The sequence below is a fragment of the Dipodomys ordii genome, unplaced genomic scaffold (genome assembly GCF_000151885.1).
Source record: "Dipodomys ordii isolate 6190 unplaced genomic scaffold, Dord_2.0 Scaffold60, whole genome shotgun sequence".
NCBI classification, from domain to species: Eukaryota; Metazoa; Chordata; class Mammalia; order Rodentia; family Heteromyidae; genus Dipodomys; species Dipodomys ordii.
Window position 1 is genome coordinate 1,659,089 of NW_012267276.1, and position 26,300 is coordinate 1,685,388.

The 26,300-nt window shown below is 33.5% G+C and overlaps 1 protein-coding gene across 3 annotated transcripts in view; it reads right to left on the bottom strand.

The window, feature by feature from the left end:
* Tbc1d5 (TBC1 domain family, member 5) overlaps positions 1-26,300 on the bottom strand; it is a 424,595-nt gene that overhangs the window by 196,283 nt on the left and 202,012 nt on the right. For all 3 annotated transcript variants that reach the window (XM_013022145.1, XM_013022143.1, XM_013022144.1), the window contains exon 3: positions 11,383-11,452. In XM_013022145.1, the coding sequence (XP_012877599.1) occupies positions 11,383-11,452 (70 nt within the window). The remainder of the gene's footprint in view (positions 1-11,382; positions 11,453-26,300) is intronic.

The following is a 26,300-nucleotide window of genomic DNA, read 5'->3' on the forward strand; positions in this document are numbered from 1 at the left end:
TTAAAGCAGACCAATCAGTAAATAAGCCACCCATAAAATTTTAAAAAAGATAACATTCTACTTTTAATATTTTTACATATGATTTTCTTAAATTTTCCAGTGAGACACCTGAATATTACTGGTCAAATGTTTGATTGATTTTATATATTTCACCACAACCTAAATAGTAGAATATGCTACTATACTAACATACTTATAAAGTCACCTCCTGGAGCTGATAGCAAGACATTTCAACTGTGAACTCTAGAGAAAGCAGAAACAAGGCTGAGGGAAGGGACTCTGGGTACTGGCTGACGTAAGTTAGGTTACCTTCCTATTTCTGACTGTCTTTTCAAAGATAACCATTTACACAGTTTTGGATGATAAGGTTTAAAAGCCGACAGTGTAAAACAGACAAATCAGAAGGTTCTTCCTTTAAGTCCTGACTATAATAATAAATAGGGATACAATGGGTTTCTGAAGCAAAGAACTAAAAAATTTTCACATACATGCTTAAATTGTGCAAACTGTCAAGGCTATAAATGCAAAAACGTCATTTAAAAATTTTAAAATGGAAGTTAACATTTTTAGAGCCCAAAGTGATCCATAAGCAGTTTAGAAAATTTATATACTATAGAGAGGCATACATACTGATCATTTTCTACTATCATGAAAATAATAGCCTTATTTCAAGAAGATACAGTGGTCATTCAAATGTGATTATTTTTCTCTCAAAGATGGCCTCATGGGACTGGGAAGGTGGCTCAGTGGTAGAGTGCTTGCCTTGCTCTGGGTTCGATTCCTCAGTACCACATAGGCAGAAAAAGGCTGGAAGTGGCATGTGACTCAAGTGGTAGAGCACTAGCCTTGAGCTGAAGAGTTGAGGGACAGTGCCCAGGCCCAGAGTTCAGGTACCACAATCAACCAACCAACCAACCAAACAAAAAAACTAAAAACAAAAGGTGGCCTCATTACAGAGAAAAGAACAAAATATTCTGACTCTGGTTTCTGGAAAATGAAATTGTTTGACATTTTGTGCTCTCAAATAATCATTAAACTATAAAGGTTGTGATGCTTCATGAACAAATATGGAAATATAAAATAAGGAAAAACAAAAACAGATTATGAGGTTAAGTATAAGAACAAATTACATAAAGGTTTCCCCTATATAAATACAGGTAACTATAGGTAAATATGATTTATAAAATCATATTTATATATACTTTAGAAGTGTACATATTTTAACATTCCATTTTTAAAATAAAGGTTAATTTTGCCAAATGAACAAGTTGATTAAAGCATAAAGGAAATTAGAGAAGGAAAGAAAGCGTGAACAAACTAACATTTGTCATTTTCTATATGTTAGGTGATTAGGCAGGTGTTCCAAACACTTCATAGGTATGCTCTATGATATAGCTGATGTTAACAATTCAATTTTACAGATGAGGTAATTAGAAACCAGAGAGGTTAATTACTTTACCTAAGCTCACAAAATCAATAAGTAGTAGAGCTTAAGATGTAAAATTTGGTCTGTTTTATTTATATCTCAGAGCTTTTTTAAATTGGTGCCCTAAATCTCATACTTACTCTTTTTTTTTTTGTCAGATGTGGGGCTTGAACTCAGAGCATGGGTGCTGTCATTGAGCTCTTCTACTCAAGGCTACCCCTCTACCACTTAGAGCCACAGCACTTCTTCTGGTTAATTGGAGATAAAAGTCTCAGGAACTTTCCTGTCGTAGCTGGCTTCAAACTGCAATCCTCAGATCTCAGCCTCCTGAGTGGTGAAAATTCCAGTATGAGCCACTGGCACCTGGTTTACATACTTATTCTTTTTTAAAAATTTATTTAATTTTATTGTCAAGGTGATGTACAGAGGGGTTACAGTTAAATAAGTAATGTAGTGATTACATTTCATGTCTAACTTGTTACCCCCTCTCTCATTTTTCTCCTTCTTTCTCTCTCTCCTCTAATCTCACCCCCAAGTTGTACAGATCATTTCCAACATATTGTTTTGTGAGTATTGCTATTATGTATGTTCTCACTTTGTCCTTTGTCTCACCATTTTGTTGTTCCCCTTCCCTTCCCTAGTTCAGATAAACGTATATAAAATACCCAGGGTACCAAAATCAAATACAGTGACAACAGGGGATAAACTATGGGGTAGGGGAGATACAAAAAAAAATCATTATAGTACCTTGAAAACAACCACAAAGAAAAATTTTTCAGAATATAGTTTGTGGTTTGGTATGGTGGCTTATGTAATCCCAGCTACTTTGGAGGCACAGACAAGAGGATTGAGCCCAGGGGGAAAAATGAGAAACCCTATCTGAAAAATAACCAAAAGCAAAATAGGTAGAGGTGTGACTCAAGTAATAGAGCTTTTTGTTAGCAATCACAAAGCACTGAGTTCAAATTCCACATTGCCAAAAGAATAGAAAAGAATGATACAATTTGATTTGTGTCATAAAATAATATGATCATGACAAAAATACTGGCAACATGACAAAAAACAGAAAAGTGATGCTCTAGATATCAGGCAAGATCAATTATAGGCCCTTCTTTTTCCTCTTCTACTTTTTAAGCTATGAAACTGAAGAAAAGTCACTAGAATGAAGAGGGTTTGGGAACTTGATAATTGGGTGGTGAAGAGAGGGACAGAGTTCAAGTTGTCCTCAGCATAAAGCTGTAGCAAATTAATTATGACTCTACATTCTTAAAATTAACAAGATTAGTAAAAGTTATACCATTCTAACAGCTCTGAGAAGAACCCAGATTTATGAATGTTAAATCCTTTTATACAAAGTAGATTTTAGCTCTGATACCTCTCTTATATATTAAACAACTACTTCAATGTTATTTTAGTGATATATGACTTTCTAACATGCAAATTAAGAAGGTATTTAAAGGTACTTAAAGCCCAGCCTGGTCAATTTAGGGAGGCCCTGTATCAAAGTAAAAAAGTTGGGGATGTTGCACAGTGGTACAGTGCTTGGCTAACATGTGTGAGTCCCTAGGTTCTATTCTTAATATAAATAAGTAAACACCTGTTATTAATTACAATAAACAAGATACATAAAATCTTTGTAGTAGGACTTGAAGTTTAATTTTTAAGACTTATTCAAAGATTTGATAATGTTCAACTGAACGTATTTTTTATTAAGAAAAAGATTTAACTTTTAGAAACAAAAGGCTGAATGAATGTGCAGTAACTTAAAAAAATCTTTTTACCATCTAGCCATGATTTGTTGAGTTGAAGGATATACTATATTGAGAAAGAAAAGAAACTTCAGAAGTTACAGTCATTATTAAGAAATTATCATTATCAAGTCTTAATATAATTTTTTCCAAGTCTTGGAAAAAATTATATTAAGTGAAGTAAGGCAAGCCCAAAGAAACATAGGTCCCATGGTTTCCCTTACTTGCAATAACTAATATATGTCTGAGACAAGTAGAAAAGGTCAGATAAGTTGATGTTAAGCGAAATGAACCCCAAGTTAAGGACTCAAATGTTTTTTCTTTCTTTCTTGCTATTGTGTCTAACATATTTATAAGGTATTTCTTTGTTGCTTGGTATGTCCCTCCCCCACGGTACACCCCTGTTTTCACTGTATTTGATGTTGGTATAATTTGTGGAGGGGAAGGGAAAAAAACAAATTGTTTAAATGGGGATACAGGTGGACCCATTGCAACAATGAGATGTACAAGTCGTTATGTAGAAAATGAACTTTACAACTTTGGCAAGGGGGTGGGGGGGTAGGGGGTGAGGGTAGGGTCAGAGGGGGGTAGGAGGGGGGAGGGGGCGGGGGAGATGAGAAGGGATGGGAAGGGAAAACAAAGGAGGAGGCAACAATGCTTGATAAGAAATGCACTCATTACCTTGCCCATGTAATTGTAACCCCTCTTTACTGTAGTTTCACAATTAAAAAAAAGAAGAAATTATTGTTATCAAAATAATTGTCTTATAAAAAAGAAATCATCCTCTGCATCTTGTATATACATTTGTCTAATTTGGGGAGGGAAATAACAAAACACTGAAATAAGGACACAAGATGACCCATTGTAACAAGGATACCCACAAGACAGTATATTGGAAATGACCTTTACAACTTGGCGGGAGGAGGGGGGTGAGGGAGGTAGGAGAGGGAAGGGATAGTGGGAGAACAACAAGGCAAGGGGTAGCAATGCTTGACAAGAAATGTACTCATTGCCTTACTCATGTAACTGTAACCCCTCTGTACAGCATCTTTACAATAAAATAAATGAAGAAATTATCATTATCAAGAAATAAATATTTTTCTTTAACAAAAAAAAAACGTCGTTATGTGTGACTGTCGTTATGTGTGACTGGGTATGGTGGAACACTCCTATAATACCAGTACTTGGTAGGCAGAGGAATGAGGATGAAGCCTAATCTCAAGCTTAAAATAGACTAACAAGGAGTCTGAGGTCAGCTTGGGCTATTACATAGTAAAACAGAAGGAGTAACAAAGGGCAGGTAAGGCAATGAAAATGGGAAAGGGAGGGGCTGAGGGAGGAAGGGAGAGATTGAGGAAGAAAGGAGATGGAGAAAGAGAAATGGAGAGAGACACTGAGAAGAAAAGGAGGGATAGAGGAAGGAAAGAGGGGGAGGAAAGTAAGAAAAAATAGTAAATAAATCATAATGTGACACTTTAAGTATTCAAGTCTTTAAGTCTTTTTAAGTATCAAGTCACACCATTACTCCAGTTGTAAAACCAGTTAATTAAAAAGGCACACAGAGTTATTTTGTGACCAGTTTTTGTATCCAAATAATTTTTGTTTTCATTTAATACCAGGGTTCCTAATTAAATTATTATAATCAGTTTAGTGGCTATGATTTATAACTAAATAACTGTTTTTTTTATTATTTTGTGTGCCTCTTGAATTCAACAGTATATTTACAAGTTATTGGAACAATTTACTGGAAAATTCTTCAATTGTCAAAAGTCTCAAAGATATTACATTTTTCAAGAAAAACACAGATTGGGAAAATACACTCATGAATGGTGACATTTGAAATTAAGTTGAAAAAAAAACTATATGACGCAGTAGAATGAAAGTCAACTATAATGTACAAAGCTGTTTTTAAAAGAAACTACAATTATTTTTTGTTTTGTTTTGTTTTGGTCGTGGGGCTTGAACTCTGGGCCTGGGCACTGTCCCTGAGTTCTTCAGCTCAAGGCTAGTCCACTTGAGCCACAGCGCCACTTCCTACAATGATTTTTTTTATTCTATTTCTGTGCCATTTGTACAGTGATAAGATGATATGTGAAAAATAATCAACATTTTGTGTTTCTAAGAGAATACCAAATAACTGGTCTGTGTGTTTCATAACTAAATTGACTGCCAAATTTACCATGGATTTGAGGCTATATAAACACAATTTAAGTTTTATCAATAAATGAAAGAAAGTGGAGCTATTTTCTATCTTGGAAATTATGATATTATACTCAAGAACATAAAAAAGCACTACATCCAACTCCAAAACAATATAGATTTCCTGTGAACTTTTCTAGAATTAAATTTGATTTTAAAAGATATTTAAGAGCATGGTACAATAGAAAGTTTTAAAATGTTCACCTTCAATTTATTTCATAGGTCACTGTTATATCATCTAATAAGATAATTAAAAACATGCAAGCAGCTGGTACTACAGCTAAACAGATTAATGTAATAGTCTGTAGTCATATGTGCTGGCAAGGGGCTTGCCTCTTTTGGCGAAGAGAAGGTCAGCTGCCCTTGGGAAGAGGAGGGGGTGCTAGAGAAAAAACATTCCTTCTACCATTCAGCTCTGTGCTACACTCCCTAAGCTACATATCTAGCAAACTGAGACAGGAAACTCATGCTCTTCTTTCATATCCACCAAAGTTCTTTCAGCTTTAATGATTACACAAGAAATAAAGTAAACATAATTTGACAGAAGACATTAACACTAGGTCTTAAAAGGTACAAAATACATTCCATAAAAAGTGTCTTTTCGGTTTTTGTGAAGTTTCCATTTTAGCACAGCATCTGCAAATTAGATGGGAGAGTTATGTTCAAATTTTGACTTCAAGTCTAAAACACTATCTATTATTTGCTCTGGTGCCTTAAGAGTTAATTACACCTATGCTCTATATATCTGAATCAATTAATCAAAACCACAAGATACAAATCCAAAGTAAAGCCTCTTAGGCTATAAAAATAGGTCTAGGAGCATTAGGGACATGAAGCTATGGTTAGGATCTACTGATTTTAAAACTCAAAACTTGTTAAACTTCTGGATATCAGTATCTGGTTTTAGTAGTAAAGCTTCTCTCCTGAACCTTTTCTAGGTATAAAGTTTGATATACAAAGGCAACATGAAACACTGAATCAGAAATTGAGAGCTTCACACCTCAGGTTGAGCTTGTTCATAAGCTCCTGTTCTATTAACAGATAAACATTATTTTCCTATAGGAACTAATTTCCCCTCTACCTTCTGGTCTCTATACATTAGAACCCTGAACAAAGTTCTACAATTAAAAAAGGTTAATAATGATGAAAATGATGGCACTGACAATATAAAGTGACTACTATTTATTCATTTATTTCAGCAAATAACATTATATAATACTCCTTGTATCAATATGTTTTATTATCCTCACTATATAAAGCGAGGAAATGGAGGTTAAGATTTGTTCAAAGTCTTCAAAATAATTTCAATCAATAGTTCAACCAATATATTATATTTAGATATTATTTTGAAAGCAAACAAGAAAGAGTGAAAGATTATGGTCTCTTGAACTCTGGCGATCTAAATACACAATACCAGTAAACTAAAATTCAAAAAAATGGCTTTAAGTGTGTTGATCTGAGACTTAACTCACAAGTAAATAAAACCTCAATAAATGCTGCAAACATTGAAGCAAAAAAGTTACCAGTGCTTACTGGATAAACACGAAATAATGGTACCAAGGTTCTGCATTTAAATTTTCAGAGGTTTTGTTTTACATACTTTAGCATAATCTTTACAAACATTGTGGGAAAGAGCCAGGTTAATACATAACATAAAATTAAATAAGAAAAGGGTGCTTTCAGAGGGGTGGGTAAGAATGTTGAAAGGGGTATGTGACAGTGATATGCTGTATTCACTAACTGCTTTGGTGAATGGCAACTCCTTTACACAACTACTTAAAGAGAATAAAATATTTTAAAATGTATATTACTCATGTTATAGATGAGACACTAAAACTAGTATTTACACTGAATGCAAGTATGCATAAATTGAGAGGCTGCTGGTGCTGTTTTTTAACTAGAAAGAAAGACTGGGATTTCTGAGGCAGTTGAAATAATACAAAAGTAGAATTGCTGCAAAAAAGGCTATATAAGGACTGGGAGAAAAATGTATATTTCTTTCTGACCATCTATTTCTAGTTGGTTTAAACGAACAATAATGACAACAGAAAAGTATTTTATTTCAAAAGTAAATTTTATTGACAACTCTTTTGACATTATGTGACTCAGCAACAACTTCTAGGTTCTGTCTGTTAATATAAAATATACCCTTCTAGAGCTGTGTTTTTATGAATTCTACATTTAACCCAACTGTCAAATTCATAAGTAAGCTAATTATAAGAGCTGTTGTCTACTGACTAGAAAATACTCATTTCACACCTTAAATACTATGATACTACCTAACAGAGTTGGTCTGCCAATATGTACGTTTGTTTCGGTTAGGGAAGGGAAGGGAAACAACTGAATGATAAGAGAAAGAACTAGGGGAGAACCAAAGCAACAGTGATATACATAATACAATAAGTTAGAAATGATCTGTACAACTTGGGGAGGTGATTGGGGGGGAGGGAACTTAGGAAAAAAATTGAGGGAAGGGATAACAAGGTTGAGAAGAAATGTACTCATTACCTTGCTTATGTAATTAAAACCCCTCTGTATATTCACCTTGACAATAATTTTAAAAGAAAGACCCACTTTGATGTACTTTATTTACTATCTGATCTTTTTATCTTGTTTTTAATTACAATAAAAATTAGTATCACAACCTTACAACAGTGACAATCATTGATTTAAAAATTTAGTTAACAACATTAGTATTTATTGCATAGACTCGAATTAAGAGCTCATTTAAGAATATAATTATTCAATAATACTAAGCTATTTTAGTCCTCAAACTATTCAAGGACAAGGACAAAATGAACTATAATGCAACACTATGTCTTTATATGAAAACACTCTTCTTAAAGTGTTATGTCCATTATTTCCTATAATTAGCTAAACTAAAAATGTAAAATATAATTCATCAACAATACATAAAAACATAAGGAGAAATTTTCTTCCTTCAAAATGTTTTTCCATTTGTACTATTTATTTCATTATACTTAATGTTATTAACACCATGGATTACATATAATTAGTATTCTTGTGCTAGATGCCAAATAATGAATATTTTCTTAACTACCTTTTATTTTCTCTTTTTTCATTTTTGTTGTGATTAACAGTGACATATTAAGATAGGTAACTCTGCCTATTATTCAGTATTTCAAGTGTTAGTTTATACTTCAAGATTAAAAGAAAGATTTAGAGAATTGTAACATTTATAAGGTAGAATGCTACAGTGAAAATATAATGCCTACATATGAGCTATGCTGCTGTGATATACCTTTTAGAACAACATGGCAAAAAGCCTTTTGTAGAACTGGTGACATTTTGTATACCAATCTGACATGGTATAATACTGGAAACTTAGAGATGTCAAGTATTTCAATTACCATCTCATTATGGAATTCATAAACAAACTGTAAAAATTTTCATTTACTATATTATGTGCCTCCTACATGCAAGGGCCATTTCTAGATGCTAAAGAGTTGTCAAAGATATGAAGAAAATAATGACAATTAAGAAAATAGAATATGCATACAAAAGATAATGTAAAACAAGCATAAATTCCATGTTTACTATATAAAAAATACTATCACTATTCAAATGAGTTTCCATGAATATAATGGTTCTTAACTAAGTTTTATAGTTTTTACCTTATTATTATTGTAACTAATTTGAAGAACAACCTATCTAATTAAAATGTCTCTTCATTTATAATTGTAAATATACTAATAATGAACTATGGTAAATAATGCTGCAATGAGCATAGTTGTGCTGGTAGCTTTAGTGTGTCCTAGATTGAGATCATTTGGATAAATGCCCATAGGGAGATTGTTAGATCATAGGAGAGCTCTATGTTTAGTCCTTTGAGGAACAGCCATATTGCCTTCCAGAGTGGTTGAACCAGCTTCCATTCCCACCAACAGCGCAGTAGGGTTCCCTTTTGGCCACATCCCCGCCAGCATCTGTTATTACTTGTCTTCTTGATAATGGCCATTTTAACTGGGATGAGGTAGAATCTCAATGTGGTTTTGATTTGTATTTCTTTTATGGCCAGAGAAGTTGAGCATTTCTTCATGTGTCTATTGGCCATGCTTATTTCCTCTCCAGAGAATACTCTTTTTCATTCTTTAGCCCACTTATTAATGGGGTAGTTGTTTCTCTGGGGATTTGTTGGGGGGAGTTAATTTTTTGAGCTGTAGTTATATTTTTATATGAGACTCTTGTCTATTGTATAGCTAGTGAAGATCCTCTCCCAATCTGTGGCCTTTCTATTTATCTTGTTGCCTATGTCCTTTGTCATGCAGAAGCTCTGTAATTTAATGTGATCCCATTTATTCAGACTTTCTTTGATTTGTTTGTTTCTGGATTTTTATTTAGGAATTTTTGACCTGTGCCCTATCCATTTATTTACCATAACTAAGATACGGAACCAACCCAGATGCCCCTCAATAGATGATCAAGAAAATGTGGTATATTTACACAATGGAATTGTATGCTTCTATCAGAAAGAATGACATCGTCCCTTTTGTAAGGAAATAGAAAGACTAGGAAAAAATCATATTAAGTGAAAAATCATATTAAGCCCCTTTCGTAAGGAAATGGAAAGACTTGGGGAAAAATCATATTAAGTGAAGTAAGCCAGACCCAAAGAAACATAGGCTCTATGGTTTTCCTCATTTGTAATAATTAGTATAAGCCTAGGTTAGTCCTGACAGAGATTCATAATAGCTCAAGAACTATGAACATATGACATAAAAAATTATACTAATTGAAATGAACTCCAAGACATGGAAACAACAGGTCTTTTTTTTTGTTTTTTTAGCCGTTAACCTTGATGTCACCAATGTACTGTATCTAGTTCTTTCTTCTTACATTATTTGATTTTTCTTTTTCCATTAGTTTATCCCTGGCAATCTCTGTCTTTGATTATGGTACCTTCCATCTTGTTTATCTGATTGGAGGATGGGAAATAACAAAATGCTGAAAGTACAAAGGATGACCCCTTGCAACAATGATACAGGACACTGTCAGAAATGAACTTTACAAATTATCACGGGGAAAAGGAGTCATGGGAGGGAAGGGATAGTGGGAGAACAACAATGGAGTGGGTAACGATGTTCAATTAGAAATGTAGTTTACTCATGTAAATGTAACCCCTCTGTACAGCATCTTTACAATAAAATAAAATTTAAAAAGAAATAAAAAATAAATATACTAATATGGACTCTTAAGGATATTTCTTTCTTAAAATAAAATGACTAAGTCCTTATACCACTTTAGTTTAGTATACAATTTTCAAATGTTACCAGAAAAACTTTAATCTTTGTCTTCCTGAATTTCCCTGATACAAGGGACAAAAATTAATCAACATTTACAAAAATATGTCATAAGGAAGCCATTACCAAAAATGATAAAGTATACATTATTCTTAACTAGTGTATTCATTTTTTTGAGAGGAGGAAGGCACCAGGATTTGAACTCGACTATCTGAGCCATGATCCCAATCCTTAGTGCAGCTAGTTTAAAAATTACTAACTGAGATCCAGCTTTCCTATTTGCTGATGTCCCCAACTAGGATATTAACAAACAATACTTAGATAAAACACAAATTCCATTCTTAAGCTCTTAGACATTCCTATGCAATATACTCTGTATTAGCAGAAACTTCAACAAAGAAAAACTTGTAGTACTAGAAGAACCATATTATAAAAAATCCAGACTTATAAAATGGAATAAAACGGAGCTTAATTATTACATGAACATTCACTTGAGTCACTCTACTATAGGCTAACCACAGATATAAACATTTACCGCTATTTATTCAAGAATTTATTGTGTTTTCTTTACAGATACTTGTTAAATCTAGAAACAATTACAATCAGCTATCATCACAATGGTCTTCACATACATCATTCTTTTAAAGCACAAGTAGCAGTCTTATTCTAAGATTATTATTATAATCCTCTAAGATCATGTTTTATATTTTAGCTTATAAAATTATGCAGCCATTTACTTATCACCTACCTATATGAATTAAAAGTCCCCTCACAGTCTAAGGCTGAATTTGTTCTTCTTCCATTTTTATTTGAATCTCCTGAAAAAAAAATAAAAACACTGAAATAATGAAATTTAGAAAATTGAACATTTCAGCTGAAAAAGTATGTGAGAGCTCTAATAGTCTCCCAAAGCATGCATAGTTTCTTTTCATCTTTTCCAAACTACATTCGAATATAAATATTCAGAGCCTTTTAGGAAAAACATTAATCAGTAACATTAATGAAACAAGTATGGTACTTTTGTCTCAAGAATCATAAACTAAAATTTATAAACCATTTAATTATAAGCTGTTTGCAAAAAATACAATTTTTAATAGTAATCTTGATCACTTATCCTCACCACTGGTACAGCTCAAAGAAGACCTCTTATCTCCCTCTGCTAGCCTCTCACTTTTCTGCTATGTAGAAATTTCCTAAGCAGAGGAAAAGCAGAAACCAGACTTGGAAAGCAGTGACGGTGATCAAGAACAAATTTCAATTAACTTTATAGTATAATCAATGATTTTCCCCCAAAAAAACTTCATGTTTTAACTTTTAGCCTTAGGTTTGAATTATTTGAAGCTCAGAAATTTAAAACATATTAAAAAAAAACCATAGAAATGGGCAGTTGTGTCTCCTATAGTAACACTTACAATACTTCTTGACAAAAAGAAATATCATATTTATATGCTTAAATAAGAATACAGGTTTACCCATTGTAACAATGAGATGTACAAAACACTATGTTGAAAACAAACCTTATGACTTCAGCAGTGGGGGTGGGTAGTTCTAGTGGGAGGGAAGAGATGGTAGAAAAAACAAAGGAGGAAGCAACAATGCTCATGTACTCATTACCTTGCTCATGTAACTGTAACCCCTCTGCACAGCATTTTTACATAAAAACATACAAAAAATAAAAAAAATAAAATCTAATAAATGATAAATTCACACATCAGTTTAAAAATCAGTATAGAATAAAAATAAACTCAGTAAGTTTTCTTAACATTTAGTAATGCCCCAATATAAAATATTTAATAATTAATTTAATAATTCATGAAAAATATAAGCTAGTTTTTATGTTATCTATAGTATACTTAAAAATAAAATTGTGAGGGCTGTAATTCAGTTTGATTTTACACTTCTATTCCTTGCAATGTAGCTTTTAAACATCAGGTTACAGTCATTTTTATAATATTTAAAAAATATAATACAATGATTTGTCCAATTTTAATTTATACTTTCAATCTACATTGAAAAATTTTAGGTGCCAGTGAAGATCAGAGCTTTCAGATTAAAGTAAGATTATTTTAAATTATTAAGTCTAGTACTTAAGTTACCATACTTATGTAATTATGCCACTCATTAAATGGTTAATGAAAGCTGAAATGCAATTTTAATGACAACTACCTATTGTTTATACATTTGAAATCTGAGAGATAAGTCAAGATTTTTGTAGCTGTGTCAAGGTGTTTAGAAAGATGAGAACTGGACTGAGTATTATTCAATTTTTAACTCTTATTTTTTTCAAAATATGTATCAAAGATTTTTAATCCTAAAATGGATCATAGCATTCAAAGTAGTGACTATTAATAAAACAAACCACAAAAACAAAAAATGTTTGTAACTAATCTAGCTATATAGATTTTAATTCTTTCAAAACAGAATGAAGTTGGAAGATATGGTTAATATATTTACACCTCTTCTTTTAAAGTTAATAGTATTATAATAAATAAAAAAGACAAGGAAAAATATTCTCTGACTTGTTAAACGAAAGTTTCCTATAACACATGTTATTTAACAGCTTGCAGACATTTCCTGTGAAGCATTCCATAATCGGCATAGAAAAAACACTACATTATACATTTAAAATATGAGCCTTGATTCTCCTTAAAACTAAACATTATGGCTATTTAAATATGTAGAATCTCATCAATAGAACAAATCTTCCTTTAAGATGATATTTATCAGATCAAAGATAAAACTCTCCAAATAAGAAACATGATTTTTCAAACATCCAAATTTTATCATCATATTACAAAGGCTTTCTTTGGTTTATAACCATTACCAAATTAAAATGTCACATTAAATGCAACGTTCAAGGTACAAAAAAAGGTTTTAAAAAAACCCCAGTTGTTCTTTCTCAGACACATACCAAATAAGGAGTACAACTGTTTCACTAATAATAATAGAAAAAAGATTTCAGAGTTCGTTATTTGGGGGGAAAATCAATAAAGTTTTGAAGCAGGAAAACTGCTTTGTTTCCTCAATCCTCTAGTTGAAATTAATTATAGCAAATATTTATGAAAACATCTGTTCCTCATACTTATAAATTCTTAATCTTAGAATGGACAATTCCAGATTCTTGTTTACGAAGACAATTGTCTGAATATTGAAAGGTTTACAAATAGACAGAATATGGAAAAGGGAAAATACAGTGTACTGTATATTATAGAGACTTTAGTTTGTGGAAACATGTGAACAGGCTTAAAACTATGAGAAATCAATGACAAATAGAAAATTTTATCTCTCATTTAAGTTGTTATATGACAAAAACATATCTGTAACATAGAGAAACAACAAGTAAGAATTATGAACAATATTACACCACTACTGAGTTTAATTTAGAGATAATTATAATACAGGAAGTATTAATTTTCTCAGGGACATAAATAACTGTGATAACAATAAAATCATGAAACACATTGTAGTGTTCCCAAAAATGACAACAGAGGGTGCAAGCGAGTTTAATATGACATTTTTAGTTGTTATTCTAAGTCTAAAACTAAGTTGTCGGGTAGCCATAAATGAAACAAGGATTCATAGACTACTTTCCCATAACAAACACACCCATACACACACACACACACACACACACACACACACACACAGAATATAAATTTTTTACAAAAATTTTTAAATGATTAAGAAGCACCATGTGGTTTAAGATAATGGATTTTTACTTATTTGAAAAAAATTATCTAACAATAAAATGTTATAATTCAAATGCTATTTAAAAGGTATTTCAACAGCTAATGTAAACTAATGAGTAAAACAATATGGATATAGTTTATGCAATTTAAATACATGAACAATTATATTCAATATTTAACATTTATTCTATTTTTTGATATCAGATATCTTTCTGCTTCATGAAGGAAAAACCGGAGACTTTAAGCTAGTTTAAATGAGCAATGGCCAGAATAACAGTACAAATACATGAATCTATTTAAATATGCCTCGTCTATAATCTGAAAACATTGAGGTGTAAAGTATCACATCATATTAAGTATGAATTCTACAAGTATTCCATAATAAAAAAGGATTTTATCTCTGAATTGTTATCAACTGTGTATGAAATTGAGCAGTAGGAAGGGAAAACGATTTTGTTCAAACTAACATGAAAACAAAGCTATAAGGAATAGTAAAGACTTGACAGCTTTTGTGTCTTTAAAAGGAAATACCAACAACTATTGAAATGTTTTAATGAAGTTCAGAATCCTTTATAAACTAAAGTATATTCACATGTTAACACTTAGTGAAAAAAAGGTCAATAATATCAGTAAATATTCTAACCACTAAGGTTAACTTTTCAGAAAGAAAAATCAGAAGGTATACAACAAACAAGGTAATATGGCTAATTCAAAGGAATCAAACAAACTAGGAGTTAAGAAATTGAATTTAATAGACAATGATTTGAAAACAACTGTCTTAAGTTTGCTCAAAGAGGAAAACAGGCAAAACAATGAAAGAAGAATAAAATGAAAGGACAGAAATGACGGAAATTCTCAAACTAGTAAGGAACTAAAATGAGAAGTTGATTAAAAAGGTTCAAACAGGTGTGAGAAGGCACAGCATATCATTAGCAGGCTTGAAGACAAAACAGTTAAAATTATCAAGTCTCAGAAACAAAAAAGTGAAAAAAGTGAACCAAGACAGAGAAAACTGTGTGACACCAGCAAACAGATCAACACATAAATGATGGGGGTTTCAGAGTCTGAGAAAACAGCAAAGAAAATTGAACTGTGATTCTCAGATCTGTTTCCTTAGTATCTAGGATTACAGATGTCATCCACCAGAGCCTAGCTCCACTGTATTTTTTTTTATGTCAGTTTTTCCTTTTTCATTTGGGCTTGGGTTCAAACTCAAGGCCTATTGAGCCACATCTCCAGCCATTTCTGCTTTAGTTATTGTTCATATAGGGTTTTGCTTTTGCTCAGGGATGGCATGGGGCCCTCTATCTAAATGTCCTGTGTACATGATACTATCAATGGATGATTTGTTTGTTGAGATGGGAGTCTTGATAACTTTTGCCTGGGTGGCCACAAACTGCAATCCTCCCAAAGCCTATATCCCAAGTAAAGCAGCTGGGATTACAGGTGTAAGCCACTATACCTAGTTTGCCTTCTTAACAAAATATAAATGGCCATTTGTTTTACACAATGGCTATGAAAGTTTAAATATAGTGTCTTATCATTCAAAAAAATTAGATTTTCAGAGTACCTAATACTTACAAAATTTTAACCCTATCATTGAATAACCTAGTTAGCACCTAAATATAGGCATAGGGATCATACTAGGTATTAACATCCTATTTCATTTTCTTTTTTCTTTTTTTTTGGGGGGTCCTGTCACGGGCCTGAACTCTGGACCTGGGTGCTGTCCCTCAGCTCTTCACTCAAGGGTAGCGCTCTACCACTTGAGCCACAGCGCCACTTCCAGCTTTTTTCTGTTTGCTTATGTGGTGCTGAGGAATAGAACCCAGGGCCTCATGCATGCAAGGCAAGCACTCTACCACTGAGCTACCTTCCCAGCCCTCCTATTTCATTTTCTATAACTCTTTCAAATAATATCCATAGAATACTTGTATCAAAGTTTTCTTTTTCTTCAATGTGAAAAACAAAAACAAAAACTATATATCTATATATAAAAAATGTATCTATATAAAAACTATATACAAAAACTATATATCTATATAAAAGATTCCTTTGGGAAGAACCCATTTTCACTATTATTTATAAATCAGTACTAGATTTCCATAAGAGTAGTTTAATATATAGTCGACAAATATCAAAGGCATTCATTAATGGAAGACGTTAACTTCAGAAAGCTAATACTAGGTATTTAACTGGGAACTATTTACATGCTACAAATTAAACAGAGTAACTAGCCTTATCTATGTCTGTTAAATGACAACTGAACAAGTTTAACAACAAAAGTTTATGTAATAAGGATTCAAACTATTAAGTTCTCTAACACTCAGATAAAAAAAACAACAACAACAAAAGGTAAATATTATCAAATGTCAATTACCAGTGGCTCATGCTAGTAATTCTAGCTTTTTTTGGGGGGGAGGGGGTCTGGTTGTGGGGCCTGAACTCTGGGCCTGGGCACTGTCCTTCAGCTCTTCAGCTCAAGGCTAGCGCTCTACCACTTGAGCCACAGCGCCACTTCTGGCTTTTTTCTTTTTGTTTATGTGGTGCTAAGGAATCGAACCCAGAGCCTCATGCATGCAAGGCAAGCGCTCTACCACTAAGCCACCTTCCAACCCCTAATTCTAGCTTTACAGAAGGCTGAGATATGAACATTGTGGTTCTAAGCCAGCCAGAGCAGGAAAGGACATGACACTCTTATTTCATGAAAAGCCAATGGAGGAAGTGTGACTCAACATGTAGAGCATTATCTTTAAGCAAAAAAGAAAGGGCTAGAACCAAGAGCCTGAGTTCAAGCCCCAGTATTAGAAAAACAAAAACAAAACCCCAAAATAACAAAAATCTTTAGCCTAACAAGACACAAACTATATTAAAATGTAGTAATTGAAAACATTCAAGTACAACATCAAATTTTTAAAATTTACCAAACTTAAAAATATTTTAGGAAGTGGTGCTGTGGCTTAAGCAGTAGAGTGCTAACCTTGAGCTGAAGAGCGGAGGGATAGCACCCAGGCCCAGAGTTCAAGCCCCACGACAGACAAAAAAAAAAAATTAAATTGGTTTGTAAAATAATGTTTTTATTTTTAACTTATTTTTGCTATTCAAGAATTACTGCATGTTTTTCAAAAATTCTATATATGTACTCTTATTTATAATTTTATTATAATAATTATTCAAAAATGGAGGCAATTTTAATACTATTATTAGAAATATGTAAACAATAATGACATCTTTCAAACATGTCTAATAAGAAAAGTTGTATTTAAGTTAAATTATGCTGATAGAATATAAAAGTAGTAGTTATCATTTATTGAGCACTTTATCTAAAGTAATAAACTGTTATCTAGACAAAATGTAAATGGGATCTAATTAATAAATGCATTTGTTCATATAAACTTGTAGTTTATATGCATCATGTGACAGGTTTCCTAGGATTTTAAAATCATAAGAGGCATGTGTTGCACATTGCCAATATTCTAGGGCTGATATTAGAGTGATAAGCTCATATTAGAAACTAGTATATAATAGAGCTGAGGCATGGCTCAAGTGATAGAGTGATTGCCTAGCAATCACAAGGCCCTGAGTTCCAATAATGATTCTCCCCACAATAAAAAAAGAAAGGAAATCTATGGCATTCCCATTTGTTGAATATTCAGTATACTTCTATGTGTTAAAGCAAGGTAAAATGATAATTCTGAATATGTTATACAGGATAGTATACTTTATAGCAATGGTATGAGAGTGGAGGGGTCACTAACCAAAAACAGCATTATACTAGAAAACAGCAAGGTTCTAGGAAGTCATCAAGATTCTATGTCATGTTATGCATTTTGGCTTGTATGTCAATAAAAACAGGAAATCAGCAAATCATGATTTTATGCAGAAAACAGAATGTAATTAGTTCTGCAGTGTTTTAAATGATCACTTGAATTTCAGAGTGAAGTAATATATAAGTAGGTATAGGAAGAAGTATGGATGACAAGTGACTAGATGACTATGATGACAGAGTATAGATGATACCACGATAATACTATGATAAGCATGGCAATTGATCACAGTTAGGGCATGATATCTCCACACTTGAACCATTCATTTATTCAAGAAATATTTAGTGTCTACTATCTGCCAGAATAATAGTTCCAATTCTGGGAAATGTAAGTATTATTATGAATAAAGCAGGATAAAGTCTGGAGGGACATGAGAAAACACAAAGAAGTTAATTTATAAGTAGCAGGCTAAGTTGAGGTATGTTTAAGAGCTTTAAGAAAATGTAGAATATTGGGACATTGAGTACTATGGGGAGGGACCTCTCTGGAAAGAAAAGGGGTACCTTATTTGAAATTCTAAAAACATCCCCTGAACATCCAGGGCAAAGGGGAACTACTTGGAATGACTTTACAGAGGAAGCTGGAATTTAGAGAAGAAAATAAAGTCCACAGTGTTTGGAAGTTGGAAGTGGCATACTTGTACTGTAGTATAAGGAAGAGCAACATAATTAGGACTTTATAAGGAAGAAGTCTGGATATTACTATTACAATGAGAAGGCAACAAAAATTTTACAAATGTTGAAAAAATAATACATGGTTGCAAAGAATAATTCTGGCTGCTAATGTGAAAATTGGATGAAAATGGCCAAGAGGGAAAATGCATTAGGGACAAAATTATGGGATAACCTAACAAAAGAGGATGAGACAACTCAGTCTATACTTCTAGGATACTCTACACAGAATAAAACTTTCTAGGGTAGAAGTAAATATGCTTCTGATCATATGTTCTCATACACAGTAAAAATTATTTTATGCTAGTTAGTTGATTTTTAACACAGATTAAAAATTGGTTGCACAATGAAACAGACATTGAATCATACACATACAAAAGAAATAGCACATCACAGATTACTAGTAGGATGTCCAGTCCCTTTCCAGACTGAGCACCACTGTAGTATCACTCTTCTACTGAGTACAAAAACGATTCAGTGAAAAAAAACTAACTGCTCAGCCTAGTACAAGTGGCTCATACCTGCTACCTTAGCTCTGCAGGAGGCTGGGGGCTGAGGTTGCAGTTCAAAGCCAGCTGGAGCACAGTCCATGACACTCTTATCTCCAATGAACCAGCAAAAAGCCAGAAATGGATGTGTGGCTCAAGAGGTAAAGTACCAGCCTTGGATGTCAAGGGAGAGCATAAGATCTTGAGATCAAGAACCAATGCTGGCATACAGACACAAAATAAATAAATGAATGAGTAAATAAAAACTAACTGCTGGAAAGCTCTGAAAAGCAAAGAATATTAGGGTAATTAGAAAATAAGTTTTCTGTTCCATTTCTTTATCTCCCAACTCTGAGCCAAGTGCACAGGCCCTTGGGTGCACAAAGAGCAAAAATTCCAAAAGAATCCCACTATTCATCAACAAGGAAAAAAGACTTCTGTGTGAGTGTATTGTGCTGGAAGAATCTTCTACCTCTCTTTATTTCCAGGTTTGTGATAGGCCAGAAGCACTCTGTCACAGTTGGTGGGAAATATCAGTGGTACAGTGGCCTTAGATACTGAAGGAAAGCAGCACTTTGATAAACAGAAGACTAGTAAAATGCTTCTGTTGGAAACAATAGGTAGAGAATTTTAGTTGTTCCTCCCACCCCCATTTCTTTCACTATAAAGAGCAACTATTTAAAAGATGTTTTGCTGGGCTTGTGAATTAACTAAAAGTAGACTAAATAAAAGTTAGATCTCCAGTCCCAACTATGCATCTGTGTTCTTTGATTTGAACTATTCCCTCCCATGGTTACTTTGAAGCCACTTTGAGCTCCAGGAAAGACATGATTTACCTGTAAGCATTTTGTAACAAAGGCAAGTTGCTCCTCATATAGACAATTCCATTTTCTCATCATCTTGTGGCAAAAATAAAATTTCCCCAAAGAGAACAATCCAGGACAGACCCCCTTCCAAGGAACAGTGACTTGTTCCTGTTCTCTCAAATGATGCAATGATACAATTTACATCTCTCTATTTGATCTAAAGCCAATTTCTGTACTCCTGAAGACAGGGAAAAATGGTTAGAGATGTACTGAAGTGTATCTTCCCATAGTGTATTTGTGACATGTAAAAGAAAAAAATCTTTCTCTGCTTTCACCGTGGTCTCTTTGAATGCAAGACCTGAGGTATAGAACTCTTGCAGTTTGAGGATGGTGTCTAATAACACAGCTTGATCATTACTTGCCAGAAAGTAAGCCTAATCTGTAACTGTGCAAAAGCATGAGATTAAAACTAACAGAATGGGTTAATCCAACAGCAGAGAGCATGGGACCCAGGGATTCTTCTGACAGGAAGTCAGTTCCCAAACTGTACAGGCTTAAAATGTTCTCAAAGAAACAAAGGAAAATAATTGAGAACTGAGCTGTAATTCAGACTAACACTTAAGGGCAAGGTGTAGATCTCAAAAATACAGAAAGGACCTTGAAGAGTAGACTGATACTGAAACACAGAAGATGATACAGAAGTGCTGCCCTAAACAACTAGTTTTATTACCTGCTTAAACAAGAAACAGAAGGGAGCGGAATAATGAGGGAGAAACACACATTCTTAGGATTTAACAGACTCTAGAGTTTTAACAAAATTTTCTAACAAAATTATTCAAAATGTTTAAGACACAATCTAAACTTCCATAATAGCATCAGGAACCAGAAAAACATGATCAAATCTCAAAGTACAATACAATAAACAGATCTCAACTCTGAAATGATCCAGATATTGGGACTAACAATGTTATATAACATTGAAGTAAAATAAAATAAAGTAAAATAAAATGAAACCCCTGAAACTTAAAGTAACAAAAAAAAATGACTAAGGGTCAAATAGAAATTTTAGAACTGGAAAAAATTCATATCTAAAATTCAAAAATTTCTCTATATAGGTACAGCAACAAAATGGAGATGGTGGACAAATGAGTTAGTGAACCAGTAGATAGATCAACAGAAGTTATTCAACCCAGAGAACAAAGGAAATTATACAAAATAAAATGAACAGATTTAAAGGGATACATGGGGCAATAGACTCCCACTAAATCTTCAAAATTCAAACCATTTCAAAAACATTTTTATAGCTACATTGTATAAATTACCACTGTAATATAATTATCATCTCATTAGTTATAATCAAATATAATTTCTGCACAAATACTGAAGATTACTTAAATAAAAGATTATAACACAATTTGAAAATAATTTGGCCCGTTGTACTAGTTATCTTTTTATTTAGTTTTATTTTTCCAACTAAAAACAAACGCACACAATTTTAAAATGTGTACACTTGAAATTATTAAGACAAAATTAAAGAGAAGAAAAAGAGAGACACAAGTTTGATGGTGGTTCCTCAAACCTCTAATACTACTTTCTTGGGAGGCTCAGTTGGGAGTATCATACATAAGGTCAGTCCAGGTACACACACCAAAATATTATTCAACCAATATTGGTGGAATATCCTTGTTACTCTAGCAACATGGGAACCTGGGATTCTAGGCCAGTTTGAACAGAGAAATCTATGAGACTCTATCTCAACAGTGTAATCTGGGTATGATGGCATGCCCCTGTCATTCCAGCTATGATAAGAAGGCTGAGATAGGTGAGCCAAAGTTCTAGCATATTCCCCCAAATGAAGCAAGATCCTACGTCAAAATAACCAGCACAAAAGGGCTAGAATTCTGGTTCAACACCAGTCTAGCAAGTCTGAAATCTGTGAGTTCAATCCACAGTAGAGAGGAAGGCAAGGGGAAAGAGGAATGGGAAAAAAGAGAGAATCAAAAATACAATTACAGGCTGGGAAGGTGACTCAGTGGTAGAGTGCTTGCCTTGCATGCATGAGGTCCTGGGTTCGATTCCTCAGCACCACATAAGCAAACAGAAAAAAGCTGGAAGTGGCGCTGTGGCTCAAGTGGTAGAGTGCTAGCCTTGAGCTGAAGAGGTGAGGGACAGCACCCAGGTCCAGAGTTCAGGCCCCACAACTGGACCAAAAAAAAATAAAATACAATTACAGGAGGGGTGGGAAGATGGGAGGGCAGGAATGCTAAGGAGGAGGAATGCTTGATAAGAAATGTACTCATTACCATGCTCATGTAACTGTAAACCCTCTATATGGTATTTTCACAATAAAAAAACTTATTAATAAAAATATATAAAAATACAATTACATGTGAAAATAATTTGTTTTCTTATAAAATACCATAAAATACAGTATTTCACTGTACTACAGATGGGAAATTTTCCTCTATCATTTAAAAAATTACAGAAAAATTTTAAACTTTAACACAGTAATGAATGCATATCATATAATTTATTTAGCCATTCTTCTACTAGTAGATGGTTGTCTCTAACAGTCATTCTAGCTGGAGATTGTGGCACTACCTATAATCCCATGTTACGGGATTAGGACCACAACTTCAAAGGTAGCCAGATAAAAATGGGCCAAATCCTGTCTCAAATAAAAAAATTAAAAATATTAAAAAATAATAAATAAAACAAAAAATATATTTTAAAAAAGGAAGAGTGGCCTGTGATCTGGTTCCAGTGAAATAATACTTACCTAAAGGCGTAAGGCCCTGGATTCAACCTCAAGTATAACAAACAACACAGTTCTAAATAACATTATAAATAACTTTGTATGTAAATCTTTTCATGGATTCCTTAAAACAGAAAAATAGTTGGACAAATCATCTTTTAAGATGAATTAGATTGAAGTATTTCAGAATACTGACTTCCTCTTCTTTCAGAATGTATGACAATTCAGCTAGGCAGTGCTATAATCCCCAGCCCCTTTATGTCCACATGTAGTCCTATAGGCACAAAAAAATAAAGATATATTCTGTTTTAATAGTTTAAAAAAATCTGGATGCCTTGGTGGTTAGCTTTCTTTTCTACAGAAAACATGATCAATAAGAAAATTAAATCAGCCCACCACCTTCTTAAAGAAATATATTTTTGTGATTCATTTCTAAAAGCTTTAAGTCTTAAGAAAATTGATTTTGTTTTGCAGGTTGCAGATATTTTCTCCCATTTTGTCATTTGCCTTTTAATTGTACCAACGAGATGTAAAAGTGACTTCTTCTATGCCAATATACCAGTTTTCCCTTTTACTTTTATCTGCTGTGTTTTTGCTTAAGTCTCACTTAAATTTGAAGATTGAAAACACATTCAATTTCTTCTTTTAAAAAAATGAGTATGTCTGTGCTGTGTCTGTGCTCCAAGTTCTTTAATACTTGTCATGAGATTCTACTTTTTACATTTAACCCTTTACCTGTAATGATACTGAATGCAGAGCATGAAGTGAGAAGAACTTCATCCAGCCATGAAAGGACTATACCTAAAAATATTTACTGATGAGAAACACTGAGTGATTTTTCCCACAAAGCTAAATAAGGAAATAAAGTCTATTCTCAGTAACTTCTACTCCATACTGCATTATAGGTCTTGCAGTAGGGCAAGAAAAGGGAAAAAAAGGACCAGGCAGTATCTTCTAATAATGCTGGCTACTTGAGAGACTGAGATCTAAGAGTCACTCTTCAGATCCAACCCAGGCACACAAATTCCCCAGACTTTTTTTTTTCCAATTAACCAGCCAAAAGCTAGAACTGGAGGCATGGCTTACATGATAGAGCTTTAACTGTGAGCAAATAAGTACTAGTCTTTAAGTTCAAGCCACATTATAGGAAGAAAAGGAAGGAAGGAAGAAGAAAGCACAAATTACAGACTAGGAATCTGTATTTGAAAATAATGCTTCTGAAAAAAGAACTTTTAATTAGACTTATTATAACTTAATGGAATTCCATGCTTCCATCAGAAAGAATGATATTTTACCATTCCTAAGGAAATAGAAAGACTTGGAAAAATTATATTAAATGAAGTATACCAGAACCAAAGAAACATAAGTTGCATGGTTTCCCTCATTTGTTGTAACTTGAATGTGCTTATAAATCTACAAGTAAACACACTGGATGGTAAACAACAAAAAAATGTACTTGGGACATGATAAATTATACAAGATGTTAGACATTCACACAGTGAGACCAAAGAAGGATATTCTCAAGAGAGTATCAGGAAGGCTCAATAGCTCTGTAAATATGATCATATAAAATGATGCTTATTGAAGTGAACTCCAAGAAATGCAAAGGAGAATTTTTTTTTATTTTGCTTTTATTTTTTCCTATCCTTTGTCGCTTTGATTTCTGCACCTTTTGCCTTGTATGTAAGTCTATCTGTTTGGGGGAGAGTAAGGAAGAGTACACAATTGGTGGGTCAAAAGGTAAACAAATGCAGCAGTAATACTCATTAGGCACTATGTGGAAAATGAACTATACAACTTGTGGGGAGGTGGGAAGGAAAAGCTGGGAGGAAACAAGGGAAGATATGGCATTGGTCAAAAAGAAATGTACTCATTATCTGACTTATGAAACTGTAACCCCTCTGTACCTCTTAACAATAACAATTAAGGAAAAATAACAAGAAGACAATTAATTTAACAATTGGGAAAAGGATTGGAATATCTACATCACCGAAGAAGATACACAAATGACGAATAATATGTCTCAAGGGAAAAAAGGGTGAAACAGGAAAAAAAAACATATGGCTCAGCATAGACACTAAAAGAATAATGGAACAATACTTAACACACTAGAGCATCTATAATAATAAAAAAATAAAAATATTAGTGTTATTGTACGGAAACAATAGCCCTTGTATAATACTGGTAGGTAAAATGCTGCAGTCATTTTAATGGACAACAGCATGTTTTTCCTAAAGTTAAACAAAATTATCATATGACGCAGCAATTATCCTAGGAATCAAAAGGAAATGTAAATATGCATGTATTCTAAAGTAGGATGGCATTATCAGTTGCAGAATAAAAAAAAATCAATGAATTTTATTTTATTTATTTACTTTGGGTCTGGTCGTGGGGCCTCAACTCTAGGCCTGGGTGCTGCCCCTCAGCTCTTCAGCTCAAGGCTAGCGCTCTACCACTTGAGCCACAGTGCCACATCCGGCTTTTTTCTTTTTGCTTATGTGGTGCTGAGGAATTGAACCCAGGGCATCATGCATACAAAGCAAGCGCTCTACCACTGAGACACCTTCCCAGCCCAAAAAAATCAATGAATTTTATAATTAAAGTCAGGGGATATTAGGACATCTGATACAGATATTATATATACATCTTAAATATAATGATATATTTTTTGGTGGGGGAGGGATGTCAGGCCTGGCGCTTGAACTCAGGGCCTGGGCGTTATGACTGAGTTTTTGTGTTCAAGACTAGCACTCTACCACTTGAGCCACAATTCCACATTCAGCTTCTCTTTTTTAGGGTTACTGGAAACAAGAATCTCAAGAAACTTTCTGCTCAAGCTGTCTTGGAATCACAATCCTCAGACCTTAGCCTTTTGAGTAGTTAGGATATAGGTGTGAACCACTGACATCAGGCTAATATATTTTTTATGTGAGTTACTAGCACCAGGCTAATAATATTGTATTTTTAAAAGTCAGGTCACTATACTTTTTTTTCTTTTGGTCGTGGGGCCTGAACTCTGGGCCTGGGCGCTGTCCCTCAGCTCTTCAGCTCAAGGCTAGCGCTCTACCAAATGAGCCACAACACTACTTCCGGCTTTTTTTTTTTTTGCTTATGTGGTGCTGAGGAATCAAATCCAGGGCTTCAGGCATGCAAGGCAAGCGCTCTACCACGGAGCCACCTTCCCAGCCCCAGTATATTCTTTTGGGACTATTTCTAGGCTGTTTTTTTTTTGTTTGTTTTGATTTGTTTTTTAGTGTGAAAATACTGTACAGAGGGGTTACAATTACATGGGCAAGATAATGAGTACATTTCTTATCAAGCATTGTAGCCTCCTCCTTTGTTTCCCCTTCTCATCCCTTCCCATCCTCCCGCCACCCAATCCTCCTCCCCCCCACCAAAGTTGTAAAGTTCGTTTTTCTACATAATGACT